General features: G+C 50.5%; 2 protein-coding genes across 2 annotated transcripts; one reads left to right on the top strand and one right to left on the bottom strand.

The window, feature by feature from the left end:
• Positions 1-923: 923 nt before the first annotated feature.
• On the top strand, positions 924-3,250 carry LOC136534090 (peroxidase 1-like). Its single transcript, XM_066526567.1, has 3 exons — positions 924-1,382; positions 1,494-1,662; positions 2,707-3,250. The coding sequence occupies exons 1-3, from the start codon at positions 927-929 to the stop codon at positions 3,246-3,248; spliced, it is 1,167 nt and encodes a 388-aa protein (XP_066382664.1). The 5' UTR covers positions 924-926; the 3' UTR covers positions 3,249-3,250.
• Positions 3,251-7,655: 4,405 nt separating this feature from the next.
• Positions 7,656-8,340, bottom strand: LOC136534094 (uncharacterized). Its single transcript, XM_066526570.1, has 2 exons — positions 7,834-8,340; positions 7,656-7,745 (listed from the first exon to the last, which is right to left on the bottom strand). The coding sequence occupies exons 1-2, from the start codon at positions 8,338-8,340 to the stop codon at positions 7,656-7,658; spliced, it is 597 nt and encodes a 198-aa protein (XP_066382667.1).
• Positions 8,341-11,492: the final 3,152 nt, after the last annotated feature.

Here is an 11,492-nt window from a genome sequence, read left to right as displayed (position 1 = left end):
GCTCTAAACCAGCCAAGCAATGCCTACGTCAACCGACGACAATAAGCAACCTCGCCATATCCATTAACGAAGGCAACCTTGCCATCTTCGTAGGAAGTTGGGAATTTGAGCCTCATATGGAAATGTAGGGGGGGTGAAAAAAATACCCTGCCGCCGTTCATTGCCCCGTCACTAGTTGGTTTCTTCTTCGACTGCAGGCAACCTCTTTGCCCATCATATATCCCCACCCCACTCATCCTTCTCCCCTCTAGTGAGCTTCTAACCATGTCCACATCTGTTTCATATTCTCAATGAAAATTGACGCAAAAAATCCGTGCAATCGCCAAACATAAAGGTCCTAATGCTAACAAAAAAATCTTTATCAACATCTTAATTTGGTGGTTCTATGAAAAAATGACTCCAGAAACCAGAATATCAAATCATTATAATATCTTTTCAGTTTTTATTTTATTTGAAATTTAAATGACTTTGCTGTGTAAAACTATCATCGGGAAATTAAGGAGTCAAAATAATGTGAAAAAAAGTTCACTCAAGTTTATAAAAAACGATTAAGTTAATCAAAATCATTATTATATCATTTGTTTTTTGTCATCTAATATAAATAAAATATTATATAAAGCTATATATTTTGTAAAATCTATCTCCATTCTAGTCAGGCAGTAAAGTTCCTGCCTAGGATCCCCATATAACTAGTACTATCTTGCTTGCAGTGCAAAGCCAGTTGGCACTGCTATAAATACACATAGCTGTGCCCAAATATGATCAGCCAATTCAATCTTGGCTGCTGCCCAGCTCAGTCATTCCAGATATATAGGAGTATACTCCTAAGCCAGTCATACACAACAATTAATACTGTAGCTAGGAACAAACAAGGTCCGTCGAGTATCCCCAATTGCAATTCCCCACCAGTCAAGAACTCAAGATCGATGGCCGCCGCAAGAGCAAGAGCAAGAGCAATGGCAGCAGCAGCATTACTGGGTCCTGCGGTGGCGGCGGCCGTACCCCTTCTCCTGATCGGTTGTGCGATAGCGATGCCTGCGGCGGAGGCTCAGGTGGTGGTGATGGGCGCGTACAACGAGACGTGCCCGCAGGCGGAGGACGTGGTGTTCAAGGAGATGACGGCCATCGTGGCCGAGAAGCCCCACCTCGCGGGCGCCGTGCTCCGCCTCTTCTCCCTCGACTGCTTCGTGGACGGCTGCGAGGGCTCCATCCTGCTCGACTCCACCGCCGGCAACACCGCCGAGAAGGACGCGCCGCTGAACCGGGGCGTCCGCGGGTACGAGGTGGTGGACGCCATCAAGGCCAAGCTCGACGCCGCCTGCCCCGGCGTCGTCTCCTGCGCCGACGCGCTCGCCCTCGCCGCGCGTGACTCCATCAGGCTGGTGCGTGCATCAGTAATTCAGTACAAGAGCATTTATTTAGATGAAAAAATAATATCATAGTGATGAGTTTGATGTTGATGAAATATGTACATGATGCATTGGCATGGGCAGACGAAAGGGCCATTCATCCCGCTCCCAACCGGGCGGAGGGACGGCTACAGGTCGGTGGCCGACGACGTGGCCTTGTTCTCGCCGGCCCCAGACGCCACCATCACTGACATCATCAACCTGTTTGCTATTAGGTTCAACCTCACTGCCAAGGACGTTGCCGTCCTCTCCGGTATGCTCCTTGTTTCGTATATATCCACACTTTAGTTTTCCATTTCTCCTATATTTTAGTTTTTTTTTTATGAAACTCCTATATTTCAGTTGCTTGATCTTTGTTGTTGTACCGTTTAGGAAATCTGTAATTTTATCATTGTTTGAGTATGGAGAAAAAAATTGAATTGTCTCTTATGGGTTATCATTTTAATTGTAATACTTATTGGTTGTCTAAAATTGTTACATGAAAATTCTGGCATCTGAAATATAGCGACTCCTTTATTTTTTTCGTAAAGTTCTTGTTTTTTAGGGGAATATATAATTGTTCCGTGCATGCAAGCAACTATGTTGTCTAGCGTCGAGGAGAAGATTTTCTTGTGAGTTGTTTTTAAGAAAAATCACAACTCTCCCATGCATTGGGTGATTATGTATGAAGACGTGGTACAAATTTACGGTGGGTGCCGTGTCTGGTGGAGATAGTCCTCGCCCATTTTTTTCTGAGAAAGAAGGGTGATTTGGGAGAGCAAAAATGATAACAGTGAATTTGAAAGTGGAGTATATTGGAGCCTGATTTTTTGGTTTGAGATGCTCTTAGAGGGGTAATAGTACTACCATAAAAGAGGAGTCTTTTGTGGTAGCCTGAGGTGACCCACCTTTTTAAAATGTTTGTACAACGTCCATCGGAGCATTCTCTGTAACTAATACAACATAGGCCCGCTCTCCTGTCAACTGCAATTTTCTCTCAAATCAAGTGTTAACTTTGGAAACAAACCATTTTAGGTTATTCACAAATTGTTCGATTACTTTTTGCAAATTACCACTTGCCTTAAGAAACCACGTTGAGTGCATAGACGCTCCATTCTAAAATATATAAGATGTTTCAATTTTGTCCCAAGTCTTTTTTTTTCAGAAATCTTTTTGACTAAGTTAATAAAAAAATCATATCCACAATTTCAAATTAATTTTCTATTATATCTTGAGAGCTCCATAGGCTCGACATTAGGCCCACTAGTATCTCTATTTGCATGTGAATGTGATGGATGATTCGCTTCACTTTTTTCAGGCGCGCACACGATCGGGCAGGCGCGGTGCTCCACGGTGTCGCCGCGGCTGTACGACTTCGCCGGCCACAAGGGCGCGTCCGACCCGGCGCTGGACGGCAACTACACGGCGACCCTGCGCGGGCAGTGCAAGCCCGGGGACAACGCCACGCTCGTCGACCTCGACCTCGACCCGACCACCCCGGCCATCTTCGACGCCGACTACTACGCCCTCGTCGCCGGCAAGAGGGGGCTCCTCTCCACCGACGCCGCGCTGCTCCAGTACCCTGCCACCCGCGACTACGTCGAGCGCCAGGCCAGCGCCGCCTCGCCGGACGAGTTCTTCGCCGACTTCGCCGAGTCCTTCGTCGCCATGAGCAGGCTCGACGTGCTCACGCACCACAAGGGCGAAATTAGGAAGGTCTGCTCCAAGGTCAACCCGCCGTCGGACAGCCCGCCGGTGGTGGTGCCGTCCCCGTCGTCCAGCGCCGATGCCAGGAGCTACCAGCTGGCCGCCGCCACCGGCGGGTTGGCCCTCGCTCTGGCTGTGGCTCTCGTGCTCTGACTCTGATAGACTAGTCCAGCAAGCATGCTAGCATAGTGGTGCATTGGTCATTGTTGTTTATTAATTTGTGATTTGCTTCGATTTGGTTCTGATTTGTGCTTGCCACACTTGGTTCGTGGGCTTCCATGATTTTGATTTTGCTTTTGCTTTTGCTTTTGCTTTGCAAGTAGATTTCTCTCGACGTGCATTTGGGCAAAATTGTGCTCGCATAGCATAGAGGGGCAGAGGCCTACTACAGTGGGCGGCTGGCCAATCTAGACATCCAGTCCAATAGGATGGGGGTGGATGGCACTTGACCCCTCTTCTTCCTGCTACTTCCTGTCGTGCCACCTCATTCTGAATCTTTTAGATAAGAAAACTAAACTTTTTGTGCACATTGATTTGATCTTTTTATCTCATTATCTTCCGTGTTGTTTGAGATCCAACTTAGAACCAAATCTAACGAGCCGAGTTGAGAGGAACTCCACCAGACTGACTAAAAGCAATTCTCTTCTCATATAACAAGCAACAAAGGAGATTGAGGAAAAAATATATGTTCTTGAAAGTGTATGTATTTGGAATGAATCAATACAATGAATGTATGTCAGTACATATGGACGCCGGGGTGCCTAATGAGGCAAAGCCACAAACCAAGGCTGCCTACTATAATTACATATACTATAATTACAAAAGGCTAACACTCCCCCGCAGTCTGACCGGGAGCACAGTGAACGTTCAGGCTGGACCGAAACTCCTGAAACAAGGAAGTAGGAAGGCCCTTGGTAAAGACGTCGGTGTACTGGGATGTCGTAGGGACATGAAGGACCCGAACATGACCGAGGGCGACCCTCTCCCGAACAAAGTGAAGATCAATCTCAACATGTTTCGTCCGCTGATGTTGCACCGGGTTGCTAGAGAGATACACAGCACTGATATTGTCACAGTAGACTAGGGTGGCACGACGAGGCGGGTGGCGAAGCTCATGGAGCAGCTGGCGCAGCCAAGTAGCTTCAGCAACTCCATTCGCCACAGCTCGATATTCGGCCTTGGCACTGGATCGGGAGACCGTATGCTGACGCTTGGAGGACCAAGACACCAAGTTATCTCCGAGGAACACGGCGTAACCAGAAGTTGACCGGCGAGTGTCGGGACAGCCAGCCCAGTCGGCATCTATATAGACAACGAGATCAGTAGGTGATGAACGGCGCATGGTCAAGCCAAGCGAGAGAGTGCCCTGTAGGTAGCGCAGAATCCGCTTAAGGACAGCAAGGTGGGGTTCCCGTGGATCATGCATATAAAGGCAAATCTACTGTACAACAAAAGCAATGTCAGGACGGGTGAAAGTCAGATACTGAAGTGCCCCAGCCAGGCTGCGGTACTGTGTGGAGTCAGCAACCGGAGGACCATCTGCAGACAATTTGGAGTGCAGGTCGACAGGGGTGCTGCAAGGCTTACAAGCACTCATCCCGGCGCGCTCCAAAATGTCATGAATGTACTGCCGCTGAGAAAGGAACAACCCATCTACGGGACGTGTCACGGAGATGCCCAGAAAGTGATGAAGCTGGCCCATGTCTGTCATAGCAAATTCACGCTGGAGAGCTGCAATAATATGTTGGAGAAATCCAGTAGACGAAGCGGTGAGAACAATGTCATCCACATATAGCAACAAGTAGGCTATATTTGTTCCTCGGCGATATATGAACAGGGAAGTATCTGACTTGGTCTCAACAAAGCCAAGGGACACGAGGTGAGAGGCGAATCTGTGATGCCAAGCACGAGGAGCCTGCTTCAAACCATATAGGGACTTGTTTAGCCGACAAACAAAATCTGGACGGGAGGAGTCAACAAAACCAGAAGGCTGCACACAGTACACCGTCTCATTGAGAATGCCATGTAAGAATGCATTCTTCACATCCAGCTGATGAATAGGCCAGTTCTGAGATAAAGCCAGAGAGAGGACCACTCGAACTGTCGCAGGCTTGACAACTAGGCTAAAAGTCTCATCATAATCAATACCTTCACGCTGTGTGAAGCCCCGGAGAACCCAGCGAGCCTTGTAACGATCAAGGGAGCCATCTGCTAGCAACTTGTGATGGTAAATCCACTTGCCGGTCACAAGATTAACTCCAGGAGGTCAAGGAACAAGACTCCATGTGTCATTGGCCAGAAGGGCATCATACTCAGATTGCATAGCAGAGCGCCAATTGGGGTCTGACAGAGCATCACGAACAGAGCATGGGAGAGGTGACATGGGCACAGCGTGGAGGTTGAGGCGATCCACGGGCTGTGCGATGCCTACCTTGCCTCGTGTGCGCATGGAGTGCGCATTGGTGACCGAAGGGATGGCGATCGGGCGAGTGGCAGCTGTACGGCCGGTTCCGCTAGCAACAACCTGTGCTCTAGCATCAGGGGCAGCAGGACCGGTAGTACTCGGGGGTGTCGTGGGGGTGGTACCGCTGGCAGTGACCTGTGCGGGATGCACAGGCGCAGCAGCAGTAGTCGGCACGGGCGACGACGTAGAGGGAGCGCTGCTAGCAACAGCCTGTGCGGGGTGCACAGGGGTAGCAGCGCCAGAGCCTGGTGACCATGGTCTAGTGCTCAGCGGTACAGGTGGAGCCTCAGGTGTGGCTACAGACTCATGTATGGGCAGAGCGCCATGCACAACATGTGTCGCCGAAGTGATGGAGAGACCTGCATGCACAAAACGAGCTCTAGGAACTGAAGCGGTAAGATCATGATCATCAGTCAAGAAGTCTAGGGCTGAGGGCGCCATGGGTGTGGTAGACATGTTGGAGAACGGAAAGAAGGATTCATCAAAAATGACATGTCCAGAAATAAGAATGCGGTTCGACTGGAGCTCAAGACACTGATAGCCTTTGTGGTCCGAGGAGTAGCAGAGAAAGACGCATAAGGATGAACGAGGGGCGAGTTTGTGAGGTGCTGTGGAGGATATGTTGGGATAACAAGCACACCCAAACACTTTGAGGTGGTCGTAGGAGGGCTGGGTGGAATAAAGGGAGCTATATGGTGTGAAGAAGGCGAGGGTTTTAGTGGGGAGGCGATTCATAAGATATGTCACGGTGTGAAGGGCCTTAACCCAATAGGCCGGAGGGAGACTCGCCTGAAACAAAAGGGAACGTAGAATGTTATTAATAGTGCGAAGGGAACGTTCTGCCTTTCCATTTTGTTGGGAAGTATATGGACACGACATGCGGAGTGCAACACCGTGGGAGAGGAAGAACGTGCGGGCCTGTGAATTATCAAATTCACGACCATTGTCGCACTGGACACTCTTGATGGTGGTGTCAAATTGTGTGCGAATATATACAAAAAAATTGGAGAGAGTGGAAAATGTCTCGGATTTGAGGCGGAGCGGAAAAGTCCAAAGGTAGTGTGAACAATCATCAAGAATGACTAGATAATATTTGTATCCCGACACACTAACAATAGGAGATATCCATAGATCACAATGTATTAAATCAGAATTATGAGCAGCGCGAGAGCTAGATGAACTGAAAGGCAAACATGCATGGCGACCAAGTTGGCATGCATGGCATATGTGGTCGGTATCATCTTTATTACAAGAAATGACACTGGAACTAATGAGCTTGGACAGAGCGTCACGCCCAAGGTGTTCGAGACGACAATGCCAAAGTGAGGTGGGTGCAGCGATGAACGCGGAGGTGCTGGTAGAACTATTGGAAGGTGCATAGAACGGGTAGAGGTCACCGGAGCTATTGCACCTGACAATCACGTTCCGGGTGTGCAAATCCTTCACAGAAAGGCCAAAAGGATCAAACTCAATGGAGCAATTATTATCAGTGGTAAAACGATGAATGGAAATCAGATTCTTAATAATGTTGGGTGACACCAAAACATTTTTAAGAACAAGATTGCGATGTGGTAAAGAAAAAAACTGTGATCCAGTGGCAGTGACAGGAAGTGAAGCACCATTGCCCACAATGATAGATGAAGGAGTAAATGAAGATGGTGGGGAGATGGTGGAGAGTTTACCAGCGTCCGCAGTCATGTGGGAACCAGCACCTGAATCGGTGTACCACTTAGAGGAAGGGGCCGGCAGGTTCAGGGTCATGGTGTTGAAGGAGTGCGCAAGGGAGTCCTGATGCCATGACCCACCTTGTGTAGGGTTCCAGGGCGCTGTAGGGGAGACCTGGTAGCTCGGGGAAGGCGACTAGAAGGATGGAGGCACAGCTCCCCCATAGAACGCGCCATACTGAGGAGGTGGAGCGCCATAGGTGCCGCCATAGGCACTGGATGCGCCACCAAAGCCGCCATACTGGGGGACAGCACTGAATGTAGGCGGAGATGGAGAGCGCCCGGACTGGTCGTAGGGCCACATCTGTACGGTACCAGCCCACGGATACGCGAAGGATGGATGGACGACAGGGGGTGTGCCACCGTGGCCGCCTAAGGGGGCACCACCGTGTCTGCCAGGAGGGGCCCGTTGGCCTCCGCGTCCGCCGTGGCCACGGCGGCGGCCAGTGCGTTGGCCACTGGCTAGCGTAGGAGGGCATGTTGGATGAGGTGCCCCCGAGCATGGAGGCGTAGGGGCCCCAGGGGCCATAGGGCGTGGTGTTGCAGCGACGAGGGCGGACGGTGGACGGGCGTCAATCTCCATCTCCTCCAGCAGAAGGTGTGTCCGGGCCTCCGCAAACATCGGGAACGGCTTGTGCATCTTGAGGATGGACACCATGTGGTGGAACTTGCCGCTGAGGCCGCGGAGGAGCGTGAGCACCATCTGTCGATCCCCGATGGGATCGCCGAACTCGGCAAGAGAAGCCGCCATCGACTCGAACTGGCGGTAGTAGTCGGTGATGCTCAGGGACTCCTGTTGGAAGTTGCAGAATTTCATCTCGAGAAGGAGGGCATGGGACTCCTTCTGGCCGAGGAACTCATCCTTGAGGTAGCACCATGCCCCGCGAGCGGGACCCTGCCGCATCATCAGGGATTGCTGCAGATCGCCGGAGACGGTGCCGTAAATCCACATCAGGACGCAGCAGTCCGCTTGCACCCATGCCGAGCGTGAGGGGAAGGCCTCATCCTCGAGAACGTGGCGGGTGAGGGCATACTTGCCGAGGACGGTGAGGAACATGCCGCGCCACTTGGTGTAGGTGTTCGTGACCTAATCGAGGACGACGGGGATGAGGGCCTTGACGTTGACGACGGCGGTTGCCTGCGCCCAGAGAGCCTCGTGGGCGCGCTCATATTCGTCCAGGGCGACGGTGTGGAGGCGAGCCTCCTCGGCGCGGCGCGCGGCCTCAGCACGACGGGCGGCCTCGGCGCGGGCTTCGGCTTCAGCAGTGAGGCGCTGGTCCTCGGCTGCCTTGGCGGCAGCGGCTGTGGCAGCATCGTCATCAGCTGCCATCAGGAAACAGCAGTGCAGTGAAACAGCAGTTGTGGCACGATCGGACCAGCGACGGCACCTGGGAACGGAGCCGGCGATCGGAACGGCGGGGAGTAGGCACAGGCGATGGGATCGGCGATGCTCCCGGCGATGGAGTCAGCGGCGGGCGCAGCGATCAGATCAGTGGCTGGCTAAAATTGTGGAAGCAGATCGTAAGCTCTGGTACCATGAAAGTGTATGTATTTGGAATGAATCAATACAATGAATGTACGTCAGTACATATGGACGCCGGGGTGCCTAATGAAGCAAAGCCACAAATCAAGGCTGCCTACTATAATTACATATACTATAATTACAAAAGACTAACAGTTCTACCAAATTCTTTTTCTAATCTTTTTTCTATTTTTTTCTCAATCCCTCAAATTCATCCATCACTCCGTCAAAGAAAGGGGAAACAACATAGGATTTTCTCAATCCTCGCTCTTACTTTCTCTCTCACTATCGTTTTGGGCCCATACTAAGCTAGGTAAGCGCAGAGGCGCCATGTTGGCGCCACCGCTTTGTCACGCCCACACCATGGGGGTAGCCCTACTATGCGCACCGCCCTCGTGGCGCCATGTTTTACTCCAAGCCGTGCGGTCCGCCGACCACTCCTGCCGCAACACCAGCAGTCGAGGGCTGAGGCATCCCACACTAGGCATGCATGCCACAACGCCGTTGTACCAGTCAAGCTGTCGCCGCAGTCATGGCACAACACGCCCCACGCTGGGCAGGCCACAATCGCGCTACCACGATTTGAGCGAACAAGCCCTGCCCAAGCAGACCGCCACCACACCACATGGTGGGTGGGCGGGCCATGCGGCCCATGCATCATCGAGAGAAGGGAGAAAGAGAGATTTTTTTTCACAAGTGACATGTAGGTCCTATATGTTAAGGGGGTGGAGCTTTCTCAATCTGCTGGAGCACGTGGCCCCTATACTCTCCAATTCGGTTCTCAATCCCCAAAAGTAGATTTTAAGGGAAATGGGGGCTGGTGAAGTTATTCTGAGATAAAAAAAAGTAACTAATTTTGAATTTAAAATTTGTTCTATTTTGAAATGGGCCACCGACAATTTTCTGGGTGCCTGATGTGAGGGATATACCCGTAGCAAAAACCTAGCATTTCCATTGAAGAAATCATGTTTGTACATTCAGCAACAACAAGTGAAGCCTGATGAAGATACAACTAAGCTGTTACAAGTTATAACTAGCCTAACATATACAATTCCAGACTTGCTAGCGCCCGAACGTCGATCCGGGGTGCTAGCGTCGGACGATGTCGCGCGCGCAAGAGAAGGAGGCCCCCGCTGCCTAGTTTTTTGCACGCCCCACCGCGTGAGCCCTCACGCCTGCGCTTGGTTTCTCTGCACCCGCTCAGCGGTGCCACGGCAACAGGCCCGCGCCACTCGGATGTCACCCAACAGCTGTAGCAGGTGGATGCGATAGGTGGGTCCTATTGCAACATGTACAACACTAGATCTACTTTTGCAACACCAAGATGAAACACTTGCAACATACGTCCAAAAACAGCTGAAACACTTGCAAAACACCTAGAAAAACACTTAAAAACCATTGCAAACATATGCAACTCTAGATGAAACACTTGCAACAGGCGTATGAAACACCTAAAATACTTTAAACATACACTTGCAACGTACATGTATATGCAACATCCAGATGAAAACACTTGCAACATACGTTTGATACAGCGGAAACATTTTGAACGTACAATTAAATCATACGTGTATAGCCATTGTAACATGTACAATATTCCGATCTACTTTTGCAACATCTCGATCTACTTTTGCAACATCGATATAAAACACTTGCAACATACCTCTGAAACACTTGAAACATATGTTTGCAACATGGTCCTTCTTTAGCGCAAACATCTCCTTGCTGCTTCGGTAATTGGAGGCTCGTCAACACACAGAGGTCACCGGTTTGCTCGCCGGCGGCGCAGAGCTGGGTAGTGGCGCACAAAAGGCAGGTGTGGGGGCGGCACGGGTGGCGATGTGCGCAGGGTGGTTGGCGCGTGGAGGTCGTCGGTACGCTCGTCGCCGGTAACGCGGAGCTAAGTAGCTGTGCACCGAGGGTGGGTGGGCGCGGTGCAGGTGACGTAGAGAGTGCTCCGTTTCCGTATACAATTCTTTTGCCCGGAGGCACAGACAGACATACCAAAGTCAAATACTACTATACTAGACGTGTAGCAGCTGAACAAGATGCTTGCATGGTGCCTCTGTGCCGCATTCATCAAGGGCCTCATCAGCTGAAAAGATTATATTGCAGTCGATCCAAATGTGTAGCAGTAGCATATTGTAATTGTAATAAAAAGTCTGAAAAAACAAGACACTGCACGCACGCAAAAGGAACACGCAATTCAATCCTTTGTCCGGCGGGCAAGAATAAAGCGAGAACATGCATGGAACACAGGAAGAAGAAGAAGAGTTATCCAGAATAACAAGCGAGATTTAATCATTGGCAATAATTTGTGTGTGGCCACTACTAGTGTTTAGGAAATAGTACGTATACTCCTCACAATTACAAGTCCTAGAGTCCGTTTGTTGGGCACATGGCAATGGCCTGCACGTCGTCGACGACGGTGCCGGTGGTGGTGCCGACCATGAACTGCGCGCATATCCAGCAAGCTAAGGTCAACGCGGCTGCCACCGCGGACGAATCAACATTCTTCTTCTTCTTCTTCATTCCCTGTTCGATTCGAGCTTGATCTCTCGCACGTCTCGGCCCACGTTTCTGTTCTTTATTTCTTAAACAAATAAGATCATCATCCTTTCAATCCTTGTTCTTGTTACCCACTAGCGTGTTTCATCGAAATGTGGCCTAGCCTATAAATACATTAT

This window comes from Miscanthus floridulus, unplaced genomic scaffold (assembly GCF_019320115.1).
Source record: "Miscanthus floridulus cultivar M001 unplaced genomic scaffold, ASM1932011v1 os_1486_1_2, whole genome shotgun sequence".
In the NCBI taxonomy this organism is placed as follows: domain Eukaryota; kingdom Viridiplantae; phylum Streptophyta; class Magnoliopsida; order Poales; family Poaceae; genus Miscanthus; species Miscanthus floridulus.
Note: the sequence above shows the minus strand (reverse complement) of the source record. Positions and strands in the feature narration are given on the sequence as shown.

Coding starts and splice junctions, on each gene's coding strand:
- LOC136534090 (XM_066526567.1), top strand. CDS start 927: ATGGCCGCCGCAAGAGCAAGAGCAAGAGCAATGGCAGCAGCAGCATTA. Junction 1,383..1,493: donor CGCGTGACTCCATCAGGCTG/GTGCGTGCATCA, acceptor TGGCATGGGCAG/ACGAAAGGGCCATTCATCCC. Junction 1,663..2,706: donor GGACGTTGCCGTCCTCTCCG/GTATGCTCCTTG, acceptor CACTTTTTTCAG/GCGCGCACACGATCGGGCAG.
- LOC136534094 (XM_066526570.1), bottom strand. CDS start 8,340: ATGTTCCTCACCGTCCTCGGCAAGTATGCCCTCACCCGCCACGTTCTC. Junction 7,746..7,833: donor CCCGTCCACCGTCCGCCCTC/GTCGCTGCAACA, acceptor CTCCTACGCTAG/CCAGTGGCCAACGCACTGGC.